This window comes from Mustela nigripes, chromosome 12 (genome assembly GCF_022355385.1).
Source record: "Mustela nigripes isolate SB6536 chromosome 12, MUSNIG.SB6536, whole genome shotgun sequence".
Classification (NCBI taxonomy): Eukaryota; Metazoa; Chordata; class Mammalia; order Carnivora; family Mustelidae; genus Mustela; species Mustela nigripes.
The window spans coordinates 79,726,719-79,743,267 of NC_081568.1; the positions used below are offsets into that span (position 1 = coordinate 79,726,719).

The 16,549-nt window shown below is 43.5% G+C and overlaps 1 protein-coding gene across 5 annotated transcripts in view; it reads left to right on the forward strand.

The window, feature by feature from the left end:
• ARHGAP26 (Rho GTPase activating protein 26) overlaps positions 1 to 16,549 on the forward strand; it is a 414,796-nt gene that overhangs the window by 388,210 nt on the left and 10,037 nt on the right. For 2 of the 5 annotated variants that reach the window (XM_059417817.1, XM_059417820.1), the window contains 2 exons: positions 5,658 to 5,768; positions 11,524 to 11,615. The exons of 1 other annotated variant lie outside the window; for it this stretch is intronic. In XM_059417817.1, the coding sequence (XP_059273800.1) occupies positions 5,658 to 5,768; positions 11,524 to 11,615 (203 nt within the window). Of the gene's footprint in view, positions 1 to 5,657; positions 5,934 to 11,523; positions 11,616 to 16,549 lie in introns of all 5 variants that reach the window. 2 more of the 5 variants (XM_059417816.1, XM_059417818.1) reach the window with 2 other exon arrangements.

A 16,549-nucleotide genomic window follows, 5' to 3' on the forward strand; every position in this document is an offset into this window, starting at 1 on the left:
TTAAAAGTGATTGCCTATAATTTCTAAGGCCTTAAGGGGATTTTACCATTTGTCTCATTAAAATAAGAATCAGAACTGTCATTGACAGGATCAAAATGCACATTAAAATAGATAATACATTAGGATAAAAATGCACATTAAGATAAATTAGGTAGTATATTAGATGAGGGGAAGAATCTGTAAATACTATGCATACTGGTAAAAGTCAAAAGATCACAGAATGATACAGCTCAGGGGCATGTGTGTTTTCCCTCTTGTTAGACTGTGAAGCACATACTAAAAATTCACTAGTTTGGGACATATATAGAATTTCTGTGTTGACGCAGCTTCAGCAGACACATGTGAAAAATATGTGGTCAATTTTTTAACAAATTAAAATCATTTTTTGTGTCATTTGCTTGGATTCACCACTTCCATTTTATCAGTATTCCTTTTGGGCCTCTTCCCTTGGCTGAGGTTTGATATCCCTTCTTTTTTTATGTGCCTTAAATCAAGACATAAAGGGATATTTTCCAAGGAAGAAGAATTCACTGATTTGGGATTAGATTAAATAGGACATTATTGGTTTTCATGGAATTTTCTCTGATCTCTCCTAGGAGGAAAGGGCAGGGGGTAGAGGGAAAGACAAGCATACCCCCTTGGATTTAATAGCACCTTCCTATTCTGTACTTAATTGGGAAGAGAAGACTGATGGTACATTAAGGTCAGCCCTGGGCTAGTGATCTCACAGTCCTTGCCCAGGCTCAACATATGTGACTGGGAACCTGGGCTATATAGATCACAGTCCAGTGCCTGGCAGAGAGGAGCAAATGCCAGTTTTTTGACTTCTCCATAGTACACACCTGGCAGAAGACTGTCTGGATACTCTTCTATACCTCACCCCTCCTAGTTAGTCCCATCTTTAAGAGTCCAGGAATGGGCTGACCATCTGTCACTCCCACTTTCCCTTCGGTCAGCCACACCATTTGACGAGGGCTCTATCTCTCCAGGCTTACATTGTCTTCTCTGTCTACCTGCTTGTGTTCTTTCCTATACTACCTTCTTGGCAGAATGCCCTTTGGAAAATTAAACATTGCTTCCAGATGGAAACAGAACAAGAGGAGGGAATTGTATTCATTTTTACATCACTAGAAGTGCTAGGAAAGAGTAGAGCCCAACAGGGAAAAAAAAAGTCTAATTTTTTTTTTTAATGATGCCTCCTGCTGCTCGGGTGACGGTGAGAGGGAAGGGACAGCCTCCAGGAATTCTTGGTGGGAATGCAGTTCAGCAGAACTGTTGTGCAAATCTATTTGCTAGGATGTATCAGTACCCTTAAAAAGGACTCCTAGCCTTTGACACAGTAATTTAACTTCTAGGAATTTATGCTAAGGAAACATACATTCAGTGATCTTCAACAAGGATGCGAGTTGCCCCACTCTTTATGATAGCTAGAGGGACATAATAATCTGAATATACACAATAAGAGAAAGGTTGCGTAAATCAGGGTATATACCATATGATAAAATACCCCTCTAGTCATTTTAAGAATGTGATAGCAAAGGCTATTTAATATTCAAAAATGCTTTAATAAGTGGGGGGAAAAAAAACCATAACAGGCTACTATGTAGTTTTATTCCTTCCAAAATGAGAAGATATGCCAAGATATCAATAATGATTATCAGTGGTTATAAATTATGATTGTATTGCTTTTTCTTGCTTTTGGTATTTTCTAGTTTTCTACAAGGCCATCTATAATTTTGAGTATCAGAATCTTCAAAGATTAGCTTTCTTCTTAATGGTCAGTTTACTGCTCATCTTGCACCAGGTTTTAAAAGCCATAGAGTGGAGACTAGCCTGGGTCTGCCACATGCATGATGAGATTGGGAGCCTGCTGGGGCAGCACTGTCCATAGTAAGACAGGCATGCCCTGGCTGGTATACCAGACATTCCATCATTCAAGTGAGTCACCACAGAAGGGTGTCAAGCTGATGATAATGCCACACACTGTACTTGAACTATTGGCCACAACCCAACATGCTGCCAGGCCTTTGAGCCTTATCTTCCTAAACCATTCTTTCTTCACTGTCCAGTGAATGTCAACAGGACTGACTGGACTCCTTTTGAGGACACTGTGGACCAGCAGACTAAACTATTACAAGCCTTCCAGTTGAATCCAAACTAAAACAGCAAATATTCATTTCATGCTAAAGTTTAAGCTCTTGTTGTTGTTGTTGTTGTAGCTGGCCTTAAAGGGGGTGGGGAAGAGGAGTAGGGTACAGGCAGAACCCCAGAAATGAAAAATGTGCTGGGGCATTCAGCTCAGATACTCACAGCCTTACTCTTAGGATGGTAGAGAAGCCTTAGGGGCTCATCTGCTAAGACTGTAGTTTCAAAATTACTTTCTCCTATCCTAACCTCAGTCATTTGTTATCTTTGGCCTTCTTAGGGAAAGTGAGAATTTGATAGCAGCTTCAGAGCCAGTAGCAAACTGACCTTTATTGTTTGTGTGTTTTGTTTTAGGTTTTTTTAAGGGAGAGGTTTTTTTGTTTGTTTATTTTTGTCTGCTGTTGTCATTTTTCCATAAGCTATAGCCAGTCACTTTGGAACTGAAGGGAAATGAAAGATTATACAGTCTTGGGCCATTAGCATCATCTGTGTGATCTTATTTCCCACCTATATGAGTTGTATCTGAGTTGTATCACAATTAAAATAAAATGTATTCCTTGCTTCTTGGAATAATAGTTATATATTATTGTCATTCTTTTGCTATAGATATCCATCATTAAATAAATAACACACGTTCTATAGTATTGCTGATCATAAGTTTTATTGACATGATTCTGAGCACAAATGAGTAAAAAGCATAATTCCAGCAGTTTAAAAAATCAGAGTACTGTGGTGTGTGCATTTTATTGTTACGCTAAAATATAGTCATCATAAATTTTAAATTGTGGTCATTTTATAGCAAATAAATGTCACTGCTATGAGTAATACACAAGCAAACAAATGAAATTTTATTAGTTGTTAAAAATGACAGTCAGTACAATAAGTGACATGGAGATTGAAGAGTAAGTTCTTATAATGGTTTCAAATACCTTGGAATTCCAACTGTACCCCCAGATAATTTCAGCCACGTACTACTGGCCAAGAACCACTTTGATAGGCATGGATGTGAAAAAACATTCAGAGCCCACATTGTGTTTATAGAGTATGTCCCCAGCTATGCCTTTAGCCAAAGGCATGATTCTTGTACAAATGAGATAGGAAGCTGGAGGTGTTTTGTACTTATAAAAGCCACTAAAAAGGAAAAAAGAATACAAACAAACAAAAAGTCCTAAGACTTTTTAATTGTCCTGTGCTGACCACTGACCAGAGGAACAGATGAGTTCAGGCCTCTTGGCCTGGGCTGCTTGCTCTCTTGAACTTGCAAATTTTCCCTGGTCAGATCTTGGGTTCCTGGGCTGGGTTGCAGTTTGGAAGTCATGGCCAGGCCTTGCCTACTAGGTCATTATCGAGAGGGGAGTATTGTGGGGAGAGGCCTGAGAAAGCAAGGTCTTGCTCACTAGCTGCAGCCATAGAAGAAAATGAGGACTGCACAGTTAAAATGAGGCAGCACTCTCTCTCAGGACTCGAGACAGAGTCAAGCAGGAGAAGGTATTCAACTAATAAGAGAGTAACTTATCCCTCGGCTGCCAAATCTTACTGTCTTATGTTATAGTTGCTTTTTGGTCAGTCCGATCTTGTTAAAATAGATTGGGAACTCTTGAGGTTAGGGACCTTGGCAAATGCTAAATTGTTTTCCATTTATTGTGTTTGAACATATTGTATGCTCAGTAGCTTTTTGCTGGATTACTTGAGAAAAAGAAAAAAGCCATATTTTTAGAATTTAATCTCTTATATTATATGAATTCCATCTGCTATGTGAATCTACCAGAGAGAAGACTGGAGGCAGGATTGGAGAATTTACAATATGTTGAGTCTTAATGAATCTGTCTGTTGCTACATTCCCAATTTCCTTTGCAAATGTGGCAGGGATCTAAAGGAAACTCGTAAATCAGTGGTTAAGAAGGCTTCTAATGCTGTGACCGGGCCTATAAGGAAGCTTGGCACAGCATAAAGGAATAGAGCCAGTCCTGCTACCCTAGAGATAGGACTCTGTGGTCGCCAGAGCCCAGGGCTGACGGCCAGGGGAACAAGGTCTGAACCTCGGCCCTGTCACTTAGAGGCAAGTTTCAAATTGGCCCCAAGCTTCCACATTTGTTTTGTGTGTCTTAGCTTGTTGGCAAAGTTAAATGAGATTTATTAATTTACTCAGTAATTATTTCTTGAATACTTACAGGCACACTATTTTAGGCATTAGAGATAGATCAGTAAACAAAATGGATACAAATCCTTGCCCTTATAGAATTTATGTTCTAGAAATATAATGTACGTAATGGCATTAAATAAGTGTTTCATTCCTTTAGTCTGTGGATATCTGGTGAACTCATGTGATAGGTTTTACTGTATATTTCCATGAGAATGTATGTTATAACCATAGGTAATTAGAACCATTATTAGATCTCATGTCTGAATTGAGAATGGCCCATTAAGTAGAACATTTATGCATTCTTGCTAAATCCCACTATGTTTAGAGAGTCTGTTGCACTGGAATTGGATTGCTGTCATTTTCCCCCCTGCTAAAGTGCTTGGATCAAACATTCCAGCAGTCGGCTGAGGCTCAGGACTGCAGGGGTGTTGTGGCTGGGCGATTTCCACATTGGTCTTCCCACAATCTGTGATTTAATATGATTTTATGGAGTTGCTAAGATGTTTGTTTGTGTAATTTGTAGAAATAAGTCAAAGGGCTAACGTGACCAGTTAAAAGTCATAAGCTGTGTTTCAGTGAGTAATTTTAACCTTTCCCCTGTAAACTTTTGATCAGCTACCCATCAAAGAACAAAATGACAGATTGAAGATTTCTGTTCCTCATTTTTTCATTGCCTTCCCTGTGGGGCTTTTTCTTAGAGCGTCACAATGCCCAAAATCCATGAAAAGAGAAAGGGCAGGCCTGGAAAGCAAACCTCAGGGGAACCTCAATGCTGTGGGTAATGTGTGCCCTCTCCTGAGAGGTGTGCGTCCAGACCCTTCATCTGCTATCGTATTTCTGATGCACTGCTTCTCTGAGTCTTCAATGGCACACAGCCCGTTTAGTTAAAAATGTAAACAGGAAATGGTTTTCTGGCTGAATGGCCCGTGTGGCCCAGAAAAATGGTCATTTTTGCTGAGATCCAACTTTAAAAACACTCTCACAGCAGTGGAACCTGAAGGCCTCTTAGAAACTATCTCTGTTCCACATGGGCTGGTGCTAGGGTATGAGTGGGAGCTCACACACATGGGCCCAGGCCATCTTCCACCAGTGGGCAAGGCACACCGTCGAAAAAGCTCCTGTGACCTAGAAAGCAGCTGTTCTGCAGGGCAGAGAGACTCCTTAATATTCCAAAGAATTGCAGAAGAGATGCTACTTGGAATATACCGAGTTCTGGTCTGGAGAAATGTGACTTGGCACTGACAACACAGCCAGGTTTCAGTGCTCCTTGTCTGCTCCAGCTCCCCATCATTTGGCCTCCCATGAACCTCATGCCCCCATTGTGGTTTCCCTCTGTGCTGACGAGTTTTCTGATTGTTCTGTCTTGCAGCCCCCCGAATCCAAGCCCAACTTCACCCCTCTCGCCATCTTGGCCCATGTTCTCGGCGCCATCCAGCCCTATGCCCACCTCATCCACGTCCAGCGACTCATCCCCCATCAGGTCTGTTGCAGGGTTTGTTTGGTTTTCTGTTGCTGCTGTTGCTCTCTCATTGGCTTGGTCCTCTCTTCATGCAGTGTTCAGCCTCTTCGTCAACTTTGTTCCCCGCCATCCAAACCTGCACTTGCTTTTTGACAGGCCAGAAGAAGCAGTTCGCGAAGACTCCAGGTAAAATCATGGATGATGACCGATGTATTCCTGTTTATCCAAAGCCAGTCAGGAACAGTGGGGGTGGCTAGCCTCTGCCCTCCTATGATTCCAGCCTCAGAGACCGAAGCTGGGAGGGACATGTGCATGAACCAGCATGGCATTTTCCACATCTCTCTGAACCTTCCTCCAATTTCTGAATGAAGAGTTTGGGGAAAGAATGCCTCCTGGATGGGCCCCTGTTCTCTGAGTCATGGAGCTTTCTCTGTGCTTTGGTATAAGATAATACCAGAGGGAACAGTGCTGAGACACATACTGGCCTTTCCTTCCCTCATTTTTATCAAGTAGCATCAGGCAGCATTTATTTGTGAGGTTTGACTGTTGGCCATGAGCATTGACCCCTAGTTGCTAAAACCAGAGTCATGAGAGAGATGAATGTAATGGAATAAAGGATGGAGATGTGAAGCAGTTTCTCTTTAAATCATCATGGCTGCCTCCTTGCCCTCTGTGTGCTCCGATCTCCGATCTTCATGCATCATGGACCCTTAGCACTCATGGGAATAGGCAGCACCTCTTTCTCAGAGTTGATCTAGTTCTTCTCCTCTGGTTTGAGGATGTCTAGACTTAATTCTTCAGAGAAAAGAAGCTATTTAAATAAAAAAAAGAATTAATTAATTAAGAAAGAAATTTAGAAGAAAGAAAGAAATTAATTAATAAAGAATCTCTCTGCTATATGAATCCTAAGGCTGTGTCTCTCTCAAATTTAGTTTCTGCTTGCAGACAACTAAAATGTAGAGCCCAATTATAAAGCATCATAAGTCCCCGGAGCCTTAACAGTATTTTCTTGTCCATCTTTTTCTCATAGCTGTTTTTTTACCTGAAGGATGGGTCCAGCGGAGAGGCTTAAATAATTTGTAACATTGAGTCTCACTTTTAAAAAAGAAAACCCATGTTATTTATATATAGAGATGTATATATTAGTTTATTCTTCTCCAGGATCTTTCCAGTCTATCATTGCATTCTATCATCTTGTGAGAATGAGAGGAGAAATGGCCTGAATGGTCTTACAGAGAAAAAAAACTAAGGCACAGAGAGTTGACTGTAGTCCCACCAGTGGATGAGAGCCCATCCAGAATTCAGGATTATTTGTCCTCAACTCAGCACTCTTTCCTCCAAACATGTGGGTGCCCCCAAACCTAAGGTTCCATGCCACTCCCAGCTGCAGAGCCTGCCCTGCTCTTCCTGATTTTCTGTCTAGCTTTGCAGTGGAAGGTGGGAAAGGTAGCTTCTTCATATACTCTTATCCTCATCCTGGGAATAAAGTTAAAATTCAGACCCTATTTTTCTGACACTCAAGTTATTTCCTCATTATTTCTGACATATTCTGGGTGCTTTGGGAGACATTAACTTTCTAGGACATGAGATACGGCATGGATCTAACCAGAGCAGTTCAGTCACTCATTCCCCCATGAAGACCTGAACTGCAGCAAACTATAGCCACCTCCCAATATGCATCACTACTCATAGAAGAGGCTTGGTCATTAGCAGAATGTGTTTCCTTCATTTTGAACAAAGGGAAGTAAAATCTTCAAAACACTGGTCCCTTGAACAGAATGGACTGGGGGACTCAGAATGGTAGAATCATTCAGGTAAAAAGCTGAACATATTCTATGCTTTGAGGATGTTCACTTTTTTGTGTCTCTGAGTTTGGGGGCCTGTTGCCTAACCAGTATCTCTACCTCTGTACTCCGTTCCATCACCCAACAAATTTTCCGGGTCTTTTTTTTGTATTTTTCTTTCTTTAGCTACTCCTTTCCATCTCCCAAAGCATTTGATGATTGACAAAGCACAGTGGCAATAGGATCTGCTATTGTAGTAGGTCTGGGGTCATGGTTATTCAGAACTGCCCACTCTGGCCATCATTGAAATAGCACCATTTGGATGATACTATTCCACAACACTTTAGGAATCTGCCATTTTGAAATAGGAAAAGCAGACTGGGGCTTGGAATCAGCTGTCACAGGGCTAAGTGTGTGTGCCAAGGTGAGCACAGATGGAGACCCTACTGGGAGCTAGCCCATCAGTCCTAGCCAACAGAGAGGATTAAAGTCCCCTAACTGCCATTGGGGTATGCAGCCAAGAGATGGAGGCATACCTGTTGTTCAGGTCCAATGGGGCCTTTTCCCCAGATCCATTTCAAGAGCATGAAGCTTCAGATTTCCTTCCCCTGGCAGAGCTTTTAAAAAGTAAATACTCCATAGGACCTAATAAATGGTCCTGTGAACTTCTACATAATGTCTCCTCTGGGAATGATTCCCTCTCCCCTCTTTCAAGCATTTTCAGTGCTTCTTAGTTCAAGCGCAGGAAGGAAGATGACTTTAATAGCACAGCAGAGGAAGGGTCGTAGAAGCATATTCCCTTCACACTTCCCTTTCCTGTTACCCCTAGAGAAGCTCCCAGCCCCTAAACCATAGCTTCCCTTTACACAGTGGTCCCTGGCCTGAATGATCAAGCTGTTGCATCCTGCAAGTCTGGCTAGCCCCACCTCCCTGTAGTGTCATCTGATGGACAGTGGGTCGTCATTTTGCAAGGTTTGCAAGGGCATTTGAGGGAAGCTCCTCTGAGTGCTTTTCTGGCCTTGTGCCATGCTCAGAGGCGAAAATTAAAAATGAACCAGCAGAAGGTTCCAAACTTGTTCATGCCCTTGAAGGCCAGCTGAGGTCTGAAGGGCACTGTTTCAGGAGCAGCTGAAGGCACCTCAGGCTCTCTGTGTCCAGTGTTGAGATGCATTGCAGAGAATGGGGAGCCAGAGAGCCAAGGATGCTTGGTGTGGGGAGTTTTAATTTTTTTTAAGTCAGAGCCAAAGCCAAACACAACCTCAGTGCCAACAGGATCTGTTTTGGTAGGAACCCTACCTTAAGCAAGCTACTGGGGCTTTTGAGAGCGAATATAACATAGGACCCTGGACCTGTTGGGCTGACAAACTTTTAAAAAAGATAAGACTGTTCCCCGGATAGAATTGCCAGATTTAGCAAATGTTTAGCAAATAATGAAAATACAGAATATTCAGTTACATTTGAATAGTAAATAAATGGCAAATGATTTCTCTTATGTAGTATTTGGGACATACTTCTACTACAAAAGCATTTCTCCTTGATCTGAAATTCTAATTTAACTAGGTGTCTTGTACTTTATTTGGCAGCCCTGGTCCTGGGAAACAGGAATAGGAGGTCTCAGGGGAAAAGACCTTCTTGTAGATGGTCAGTCACCTCTTAATCTAAAAAAAAAAGCAAGTCCCTTTCCTGATCTTTGTTTTTATTTTTAATGGATTATTTTATTGTCACTTGATTCAATTCCAAAAGCCTAACATTAGTAGAAAATTTACTCCTCTTGAATGATAAACTTCAGCACCTGAGACCATTCCCTCTGCTTGATTCCTGCCAGATACCCCACTTGGCTTCCCTGGTTTGCCCATTTTGTCCCATTCCTTTTATTTAATGAAGTTAATAAGTAACCTCTATGAAAATCCAGCTGGAGGAGGCTTGCCTCAGTAATCTTACCCTCACCTTTGATTTTTCTCATCCCTGGTCTATGTACTCTACCCACTGGCTGTGAACTGTCCTCAGGGACCAGTGACCAAGGTTAATGTCAGATGGATTCTCCTTCTACCTTCTAGGCTCTCCTTGCCTGCCATTATGGGATATGGGCCATTTTATCACTTTTTATAACCAGGCAACTCCTCCTCTTGGCTCCCACTCCCTCAAAAACAAAAACACTATTTTGCCCTCCATGGAAAGTTGCACAATGGATGTTTGGCCCTTCCTGACAATATGCAGACTTGGTTCAGTTAGATCACAGAATATGCCTCTGGTGCAGAGCTCTATTCTGAGTTTAATGACAATTACCCCAGAAAGAGCTGTTTTCCACTTAAAGCTCAGGAATTTTGATGGCTCTTCTTTCTTTGATTCCCAGTGAATCCACTTTATTCTCTCCCACTTTCCCAATTTTCTCCCGCCTGGCCATCATCTGTTGGCCACTAGAAGACCAGAGAAAAGAATGATAAAATATGCCCAGCAACAATTCTAGATAATCATTTATCATGATCATTCTGTGCAGCAGAACTTTTAAACTATCTTTCCTTCAGTTTTCATGGAGCCAAGACTAGACCTTCTGATGCCTGGTCCCAGTATATGTGTCCATCCATCCATCCATGGCTTCTCCTTCCCAAAGAGAAGCTGGATTTGGTGACTCTGAGAAATAACAGTGTCATAATGACCCAAGACCCCTGCCTCTTGTGATTTTTATCTGGGTTTACCTAAGACCAGACTTTCCTCACCTAAATCTCAATTGGCTGCTAGAAATCAGTGTGCCAGAGGGCATTTAGCATCACTGGCTCCTGGAGGCTTTCTGTTAGTCAGATGAAGCTAGAGTAAATAATCCATCCCTGGAATAATTGTTTAACCCAGAGGACCTACTTGCTCTTTTGTTATTCTGCCCTGAGCTCCTAAAAGTACTTCTTCAGAGGGAGAAGAGATTACTTTTAGCAAATAAAGAGTCAACTTCTGACTGTTAAATGTTATTTGTTTTATGACCCTTGAGAAGTCCATAGATCATTTGGAACTATTTGGATATCAAAGCAAAAATTGATAGAAGGTAATGGGATTTACCGGTTCTTAGAATTTTCTCTTTAGATCAAGTCCAACCTACCACCTGTTTTTTCTAAGTAAAGTTTTGAGGGAACATAGCCATACAAATTCATTTACATGTTGTCTATGGCTGTTTTTATGCCACAAGGCAGAGCTGAGTAATTGCAACAGAGTTCTTATAGCCCACAAAGCCTAGAATACTCACTGCTAGGCCATTTAGAGCAAGAGATTGCCAACCCCTAATCTAGAACAGTGGTTCTTAGCCCTGGTTGCATACTAGAGTCACTTTGAGAGCTTTTCAGAAATTATTTTGATGCACATATATACGTCATGTTCCCCCTCCCTTCTTCCTCACCACGCTCCCCCCACACATTCATGTAAGTGCTCACACACACAACTTGTCTGTTCCCTGCCCTACCCTGGGGGTCGGGGAGTTCCAGCTCTGGAATCCTGCTCCACCAGCCCAATGAGAAATAAGTGACATCTGAGAAAGCGAATGTCATCCCGTGGCCTAGAGCCGAAACATGTTTGTTAGAATTTCTGCTTTTTTGACTCCCTGAGCATTGCCAGTTTTCAACCAGGTCTGTTGTGAGTGCTCTCCAGAGCAACTGGGAAGCTGCCCAGCCTCCCTTTCCCCAAACTACTCCTGCTCCAAGAATGGGTCTCAGCTTATATTCCCACTGTTCAGGTGTTGTAACTCCTAGGCAGAGTTTCACATGACACAAGGTGACCCCACAAGAAGTGTGGTTTCTCAGGGCTTATGTCTTGTCTCTGAATAATTCTCATTTTTCTCTGGTGACCTTTGCAACTTTTCCACCTCATGTTTTGCCATCTGGCTGCCTTGTCAGGCTGTTGCCGCAAGAGACAACTAGGTGGCTTGCAGGGAAGTGGATGAGAGAGATTACATATCTGGGGCTTTCAGAAGGTTTAAAAATACTGCTAAATAAACTCCTGTTTTCACACAGCACACCGTTCCGGAAGGCAAAAGCCTTATATGCCTGCAAAGCTGAACATGATTCAGAACTCTCGTTCACAGCAGGCACGGTCTTCGACAATGGTGAGTTTCTCATCCCCTTGCAGAGCTGTGGGAGGGGTAGGGGAGCAAAAAAAAAAAAAAAAAAACCTGTAGTTTTCAAAGTTCCTACGAGGAAAAAAAAAATACAGTCTCTCTCTCTTGAATGGGTAAGACTGAAAAGAGGTGTGGTAGGGCGGCTAGGGGAGTAGCAGCGAGACTTCTAGAGGCACTGTCAAGAGTAGGACAGTCTATAGACGTCTTCACTTGGATAGACTCAGCCTCATGGAGCTGTATTGGACATGAAAAGTGACTGTGGGGGCACCTGGGTGGCTCAGTGGTTTAAAACCTCTGCCTTCAGCTCAGGTCATGATCCCAGGATCCTGGGATAGAGCCCCGCATCGGGCTCTCTGCTCTGCAGGGGGCCTGCTTCTCTTCCTCTCTCTCTGCCTGCCTGAATATTCTGTCAGAATATCTCTCTGTCAAATAAATAAATAAAATATTTTTAAAAAAAACTTAAAAGAAAAAAAAAAGTGACTGTGTACCTGGACAGGGCTCCGCTCAGCACCTGGCAGTGGCTTTGAAAGTCTGGGAACTGGACAGAGGATAGGAGATAGCGGAGCAGAGAACAGGGATCTTGCAAGTGGCCGGCTCAGGGTGAAGACTGAAGCACGCAGGGTCTGTGCCTCTTCTCTTCCTGGGTTCAGTGGCATTCACTCTCCATAGCAGGTGAGGCTTATTTCCTGGCTAGCAGGGCACAAGGCAAGCTCGGGGTCAGTGAGCTTCCATGCAGCCATGCTTGTCCTCCCCCTGACTGTTGGGAGTGTAGAGTGGACTCCCTCGGGGCCATCTCCCAGCAGACTCCCAACTGTCCTGCTCAAGTATCCTGTGTGAAAATGGAGTCGTGGCACCCGCATGGAAGAACTGGGAACCAGTCTTACTTGCTGTACCTTTTTCTTGTTGGTTTTTGTTTGTTTTCCTCCCGAAAATAAGGAAAAGGTAGTATTTTTCAAAGTGACTATTGATGTCACAGTTGGTCGTAACTTACCATTTACCTAAGAGAAAAATCAGGATTCTGGGAAAAAGCCAGAGTCTTTGTTGTAGCTGAGATTTTTGCCAGATGAAGTTCTCCTTTGGGGTTAATCTTACTGGCTTCTTGGGTGAAAGGGTCCCTTCTTTTGCCCACAGGAGAAACCCAGAGCTGCTGCCTGATTTCAGGAAGCAGACATTTTCACGGGCTGCCTTCTTGACCTCCGGTGGGGTAGTGGCAGAGTTCCTGAGCAGGGCTGAGTGCCTGTCGCCCAAGCTCTCCCCTTCAGGGCTGAGTGCCCCACTTTGTCCTAGGTCACACCTCCTGCCACCTGCTCAAGAGCCAGAAATCCAGAGCAGCCAAGGCCCCCATGTAGCACTGGAGTGCCTCAGCTCTAGATTCAGGCCACCAAAGTGCAAGTCCAGGCTCAACCACCTGCTTCTGTGTGAACTGCAGCAGTGACAAACTCTCTGTTTCTCAGTTCTGTCCCCTGCCACGTAAAGATAAGAGGGTTGTGAGGGAGAAGTGCAGTAGTGCACATCACATATTTAAGAGCATACTCAACACATTAAGCATTCAGTGTTATCATGATGATGATTGCCATCATTATGCCCATCTAAGAGCCTAATGTTCTCATAGCTCACTGTGACCCTTTTATATTTGTCCCTCCTATAACACAGATAGCGGCTCTTGCCTGGTCAGTAGGTACCACACCTTGGCCCTCTGAGTCCTGGCTATCTTTAGCAGCCTCTAAGCCAAGTAAAGATGGACTCCTGGGGACAGTCTTGAGTACACCTCCATGTGAAGGGGCAGCCCCCTGTTTTCCCAGCCCTGCATTCAGCGTTGCAGAGATAATAATTAGGCATGGGGAGACAGGTCACAGAGCACCTGGGGGATTCCTAGGTCACACTAGGACCTTCTGAGCCTACAGGAGCTGGGTGGGGTGAGCCCATGACTGTATGTGGCCTGCTGGGCGTGTGTCCTCTTGTATGGTTCTCTAAGCCCCAAAACACTGTCCTTAAACCTTGTCTCCATTAACTTTCACTTGGGTGCTTTACATATCCAAGTGCACAGCCAGCCAGCTGAGCTGCCTCTCCTGTCAGCAGCTGGAGCATTCCGGCCCTGGCAGACCTGAGGTGACATGGGTCCACGGAAGGCTGTCCAGAGCCATGTCATTGACAAGTGTGCTCTGCCTGAATAGACCCACGTGGTGAAGTCCCATTGCAGCCCTAACATGACGCAGCATTCCCAGCAGACAGACCTGCGTGGGCTGCATGCAGGCCTTCTGTGTCCTGCCCTGCCAGCAGGGGCAGGCCTTCTGCCTAGAGATGGGCAGGATTTGAGACATTCCCACGTTTACAGGTGAATCCAGAACTTAAAGTCTGTCCTCTGAACCCCAGTTCACTGCTCCTGTGGGCCAGGGACTGTCATGTTCCTATCAGCTATTCCCTGTGACTGCACAAAGGACCCCTGATCTTAGGGGCAAACTTGGTCTAAACTCTCAAAAGGTATGTGTATGTGTGTGTATCTTGTTTGTGACTCCTTTTTTCAAGGGCAACCCTCTTCCTTTTTTTTTTCCCCCCAAACAACTTTCTTGAGATACCCACATACCATACAGTTTACCCATTTAAAATGTACAATTCTGTGGTTTTCAGTATATTCAGAGTTGTGCAACCATTACTGCTATCTAATTCCAGAATATCTTCATCACCCCCAACAGTGCCCCTTAGCCCCCCCAGTCCTCCCCCATTAGCCAGGAAACCACTCCTCTACTTTCTGTCATTATTAATTTGCCTGCCCTGGGTATTTCATATAAATGGACTTACACAATATGTGGACTTTGTGACTGGCTCTTTCCACCTAGCATAGTATTTTCCAGGTTCATCCTTGTTGGAGTGTACATCAGGACTTCCTTCCTTTTTATTGCTAGGTAGTCTTCCCTTGTGTGGATATACCACATTTTATTTATCCACTCATCAGTTAATGGCATTTTGATTATTTCTACTTTTTGGCCGTGAGGAGCAATGCGGCTGTAACCATGCACGTACAGATTTTTGTTAGACACCTTTGAGATCTCTTGGTGATAGACCTGGGCGAGGGCGGAGGTACTACTGGGTCCCACAGAAACTCAGTTAAACAGTTGAAGGAGCTGCCAGACTGTTCTACAGAGAGGTTGCTTCATGTCATCTTCCCACCTTTTTAAGTCTCCTTTTTGAAGCAGCTTAAGTAGGTAACCAAAGAGGAAGGAAAAGAAATCTAGGTGATTTTTAACTGCCAAGTCCTTTCCTTCCCTACAGGGTGCTCTGCCTAGCACGTCCTGGGACTGAGTGCACCACACAACTTGGTCATCATTGTAAATCCTATAATGATAAAGGAGAGCGGGAAAGAGGTTTGGTTTAAGAGTCAGAGACCTTATCCATGCCTTCCTGTGATCTCTGGGAGTCATGGCAGAGGTCATTGACATCAGCTTGTTTTTAATCAGGAATGCCCTTTCACATTCCCTGAGGAGCAAAAGGCAAAATGAAACCCCAAAGAAAACACCTCTCAGTGTTGACTGAGCTGCAGTCAAAGAAGGATCTGACAAAATGTGAATCCACTTTTTAAAGATTTACTTATTTATTTTATTTACTTATTTTATACTTATATATATTTATTTTATATAAATATTATATTTTATAATATATTTATTTTATATTATATATATATTTACTTATTTTATTTTATTTACTTATTTATTTTAGAGAGAGAACAAGAGAGCATGCATGATGGGGCAGGGGGCGCGGGGAATGGGGACATGCAGAGAAAGAGAATCCCAAGCAAGCAGACTCCCCATTGAGCAGGGAACCTGCTGCCAGGCTTGATCCCAGGATGGACCCTGAGATCACAACCTGAGATGAAACCAAAAGTCAACCAAAAGATGCTGAACTGACTGAGCCATCCAGGCACCCCATGAATACACTTTTTGTGGTGATTCCTAGAAAAGGCTACACATACCCCATTTCCCTCCTCCCTTCACCTCTGTTGGAGAAATCAGGCATTACGGGAGAAAAAGCTGTTAGCATGTTAGGCAGGGACATCATTTCCTTTGTTCTCTCCCTTGCTAGTTTGTTTCTGGAGACATCAGGTAAGAGCTGTTTAAGTTGGATGCTCTGTAGCTGTGAGATTAAACCATCAGACCAATAGGAACAAGGTTTCTTAATGACAGGCTTCAAGAGTTCGAGTTCCTGTGTGTTGTCTTTTTCAGGATCAGGAAGAATGAATAAGGAGGAAGAAGGAGGGGTACCCTGAGGGGAAACTCTGTTATTTCGCAATGATTAATCAACAAGCCTTTGGATTCCAGGGGCCTGTGCTGTGAATCTGAGGTGGCTGCTCAATCAGCTTTTGGACTTTGTGCAGGGGGGAATGGGTGTGCAATACTCGGAAATAACTCCACTGTCAGCCCTTGCCAGTCTACTAGGAAATAGCCCATTTCACCAGGAGCACCTCAGATAGTAACTGGAAAGAGAAATAAGTTGTGTTCTCAGGAACATTAGTCATTTTATGGCAATGTGATTAGTGGTACCTGGAAAATTCACATGGTAGTCACTAAAATTGGGTTCTTGGGATACTTCCCTCAAGATTTGAGGTAGGCTGGATCCATTCATTCCCAGGGTATGGGGTACTGCATGAGTGTAAGATCGTGCTGCCCTGGGTTTCCGCAATAGAGAACACCCTCCCAGGGGACCACTGAGCTATTCCACCGGTGGGGTTTTGGGGTGAGGTCCTCAGTGAAGTCTTTTGGACTCCACAGCTGTCTCTACTGCCAAATCCAAACACAAACCCAAGCCGCCTCCATCTCTTACCCAGGTGTTTCCATCAGCTACCTATATAGTTGTCACGTCAACTCTTGTCCCCATAACCCATTCTCTGTGCAGCAGCCAGAGTGATGTTTGGAAATCACACCATGTTA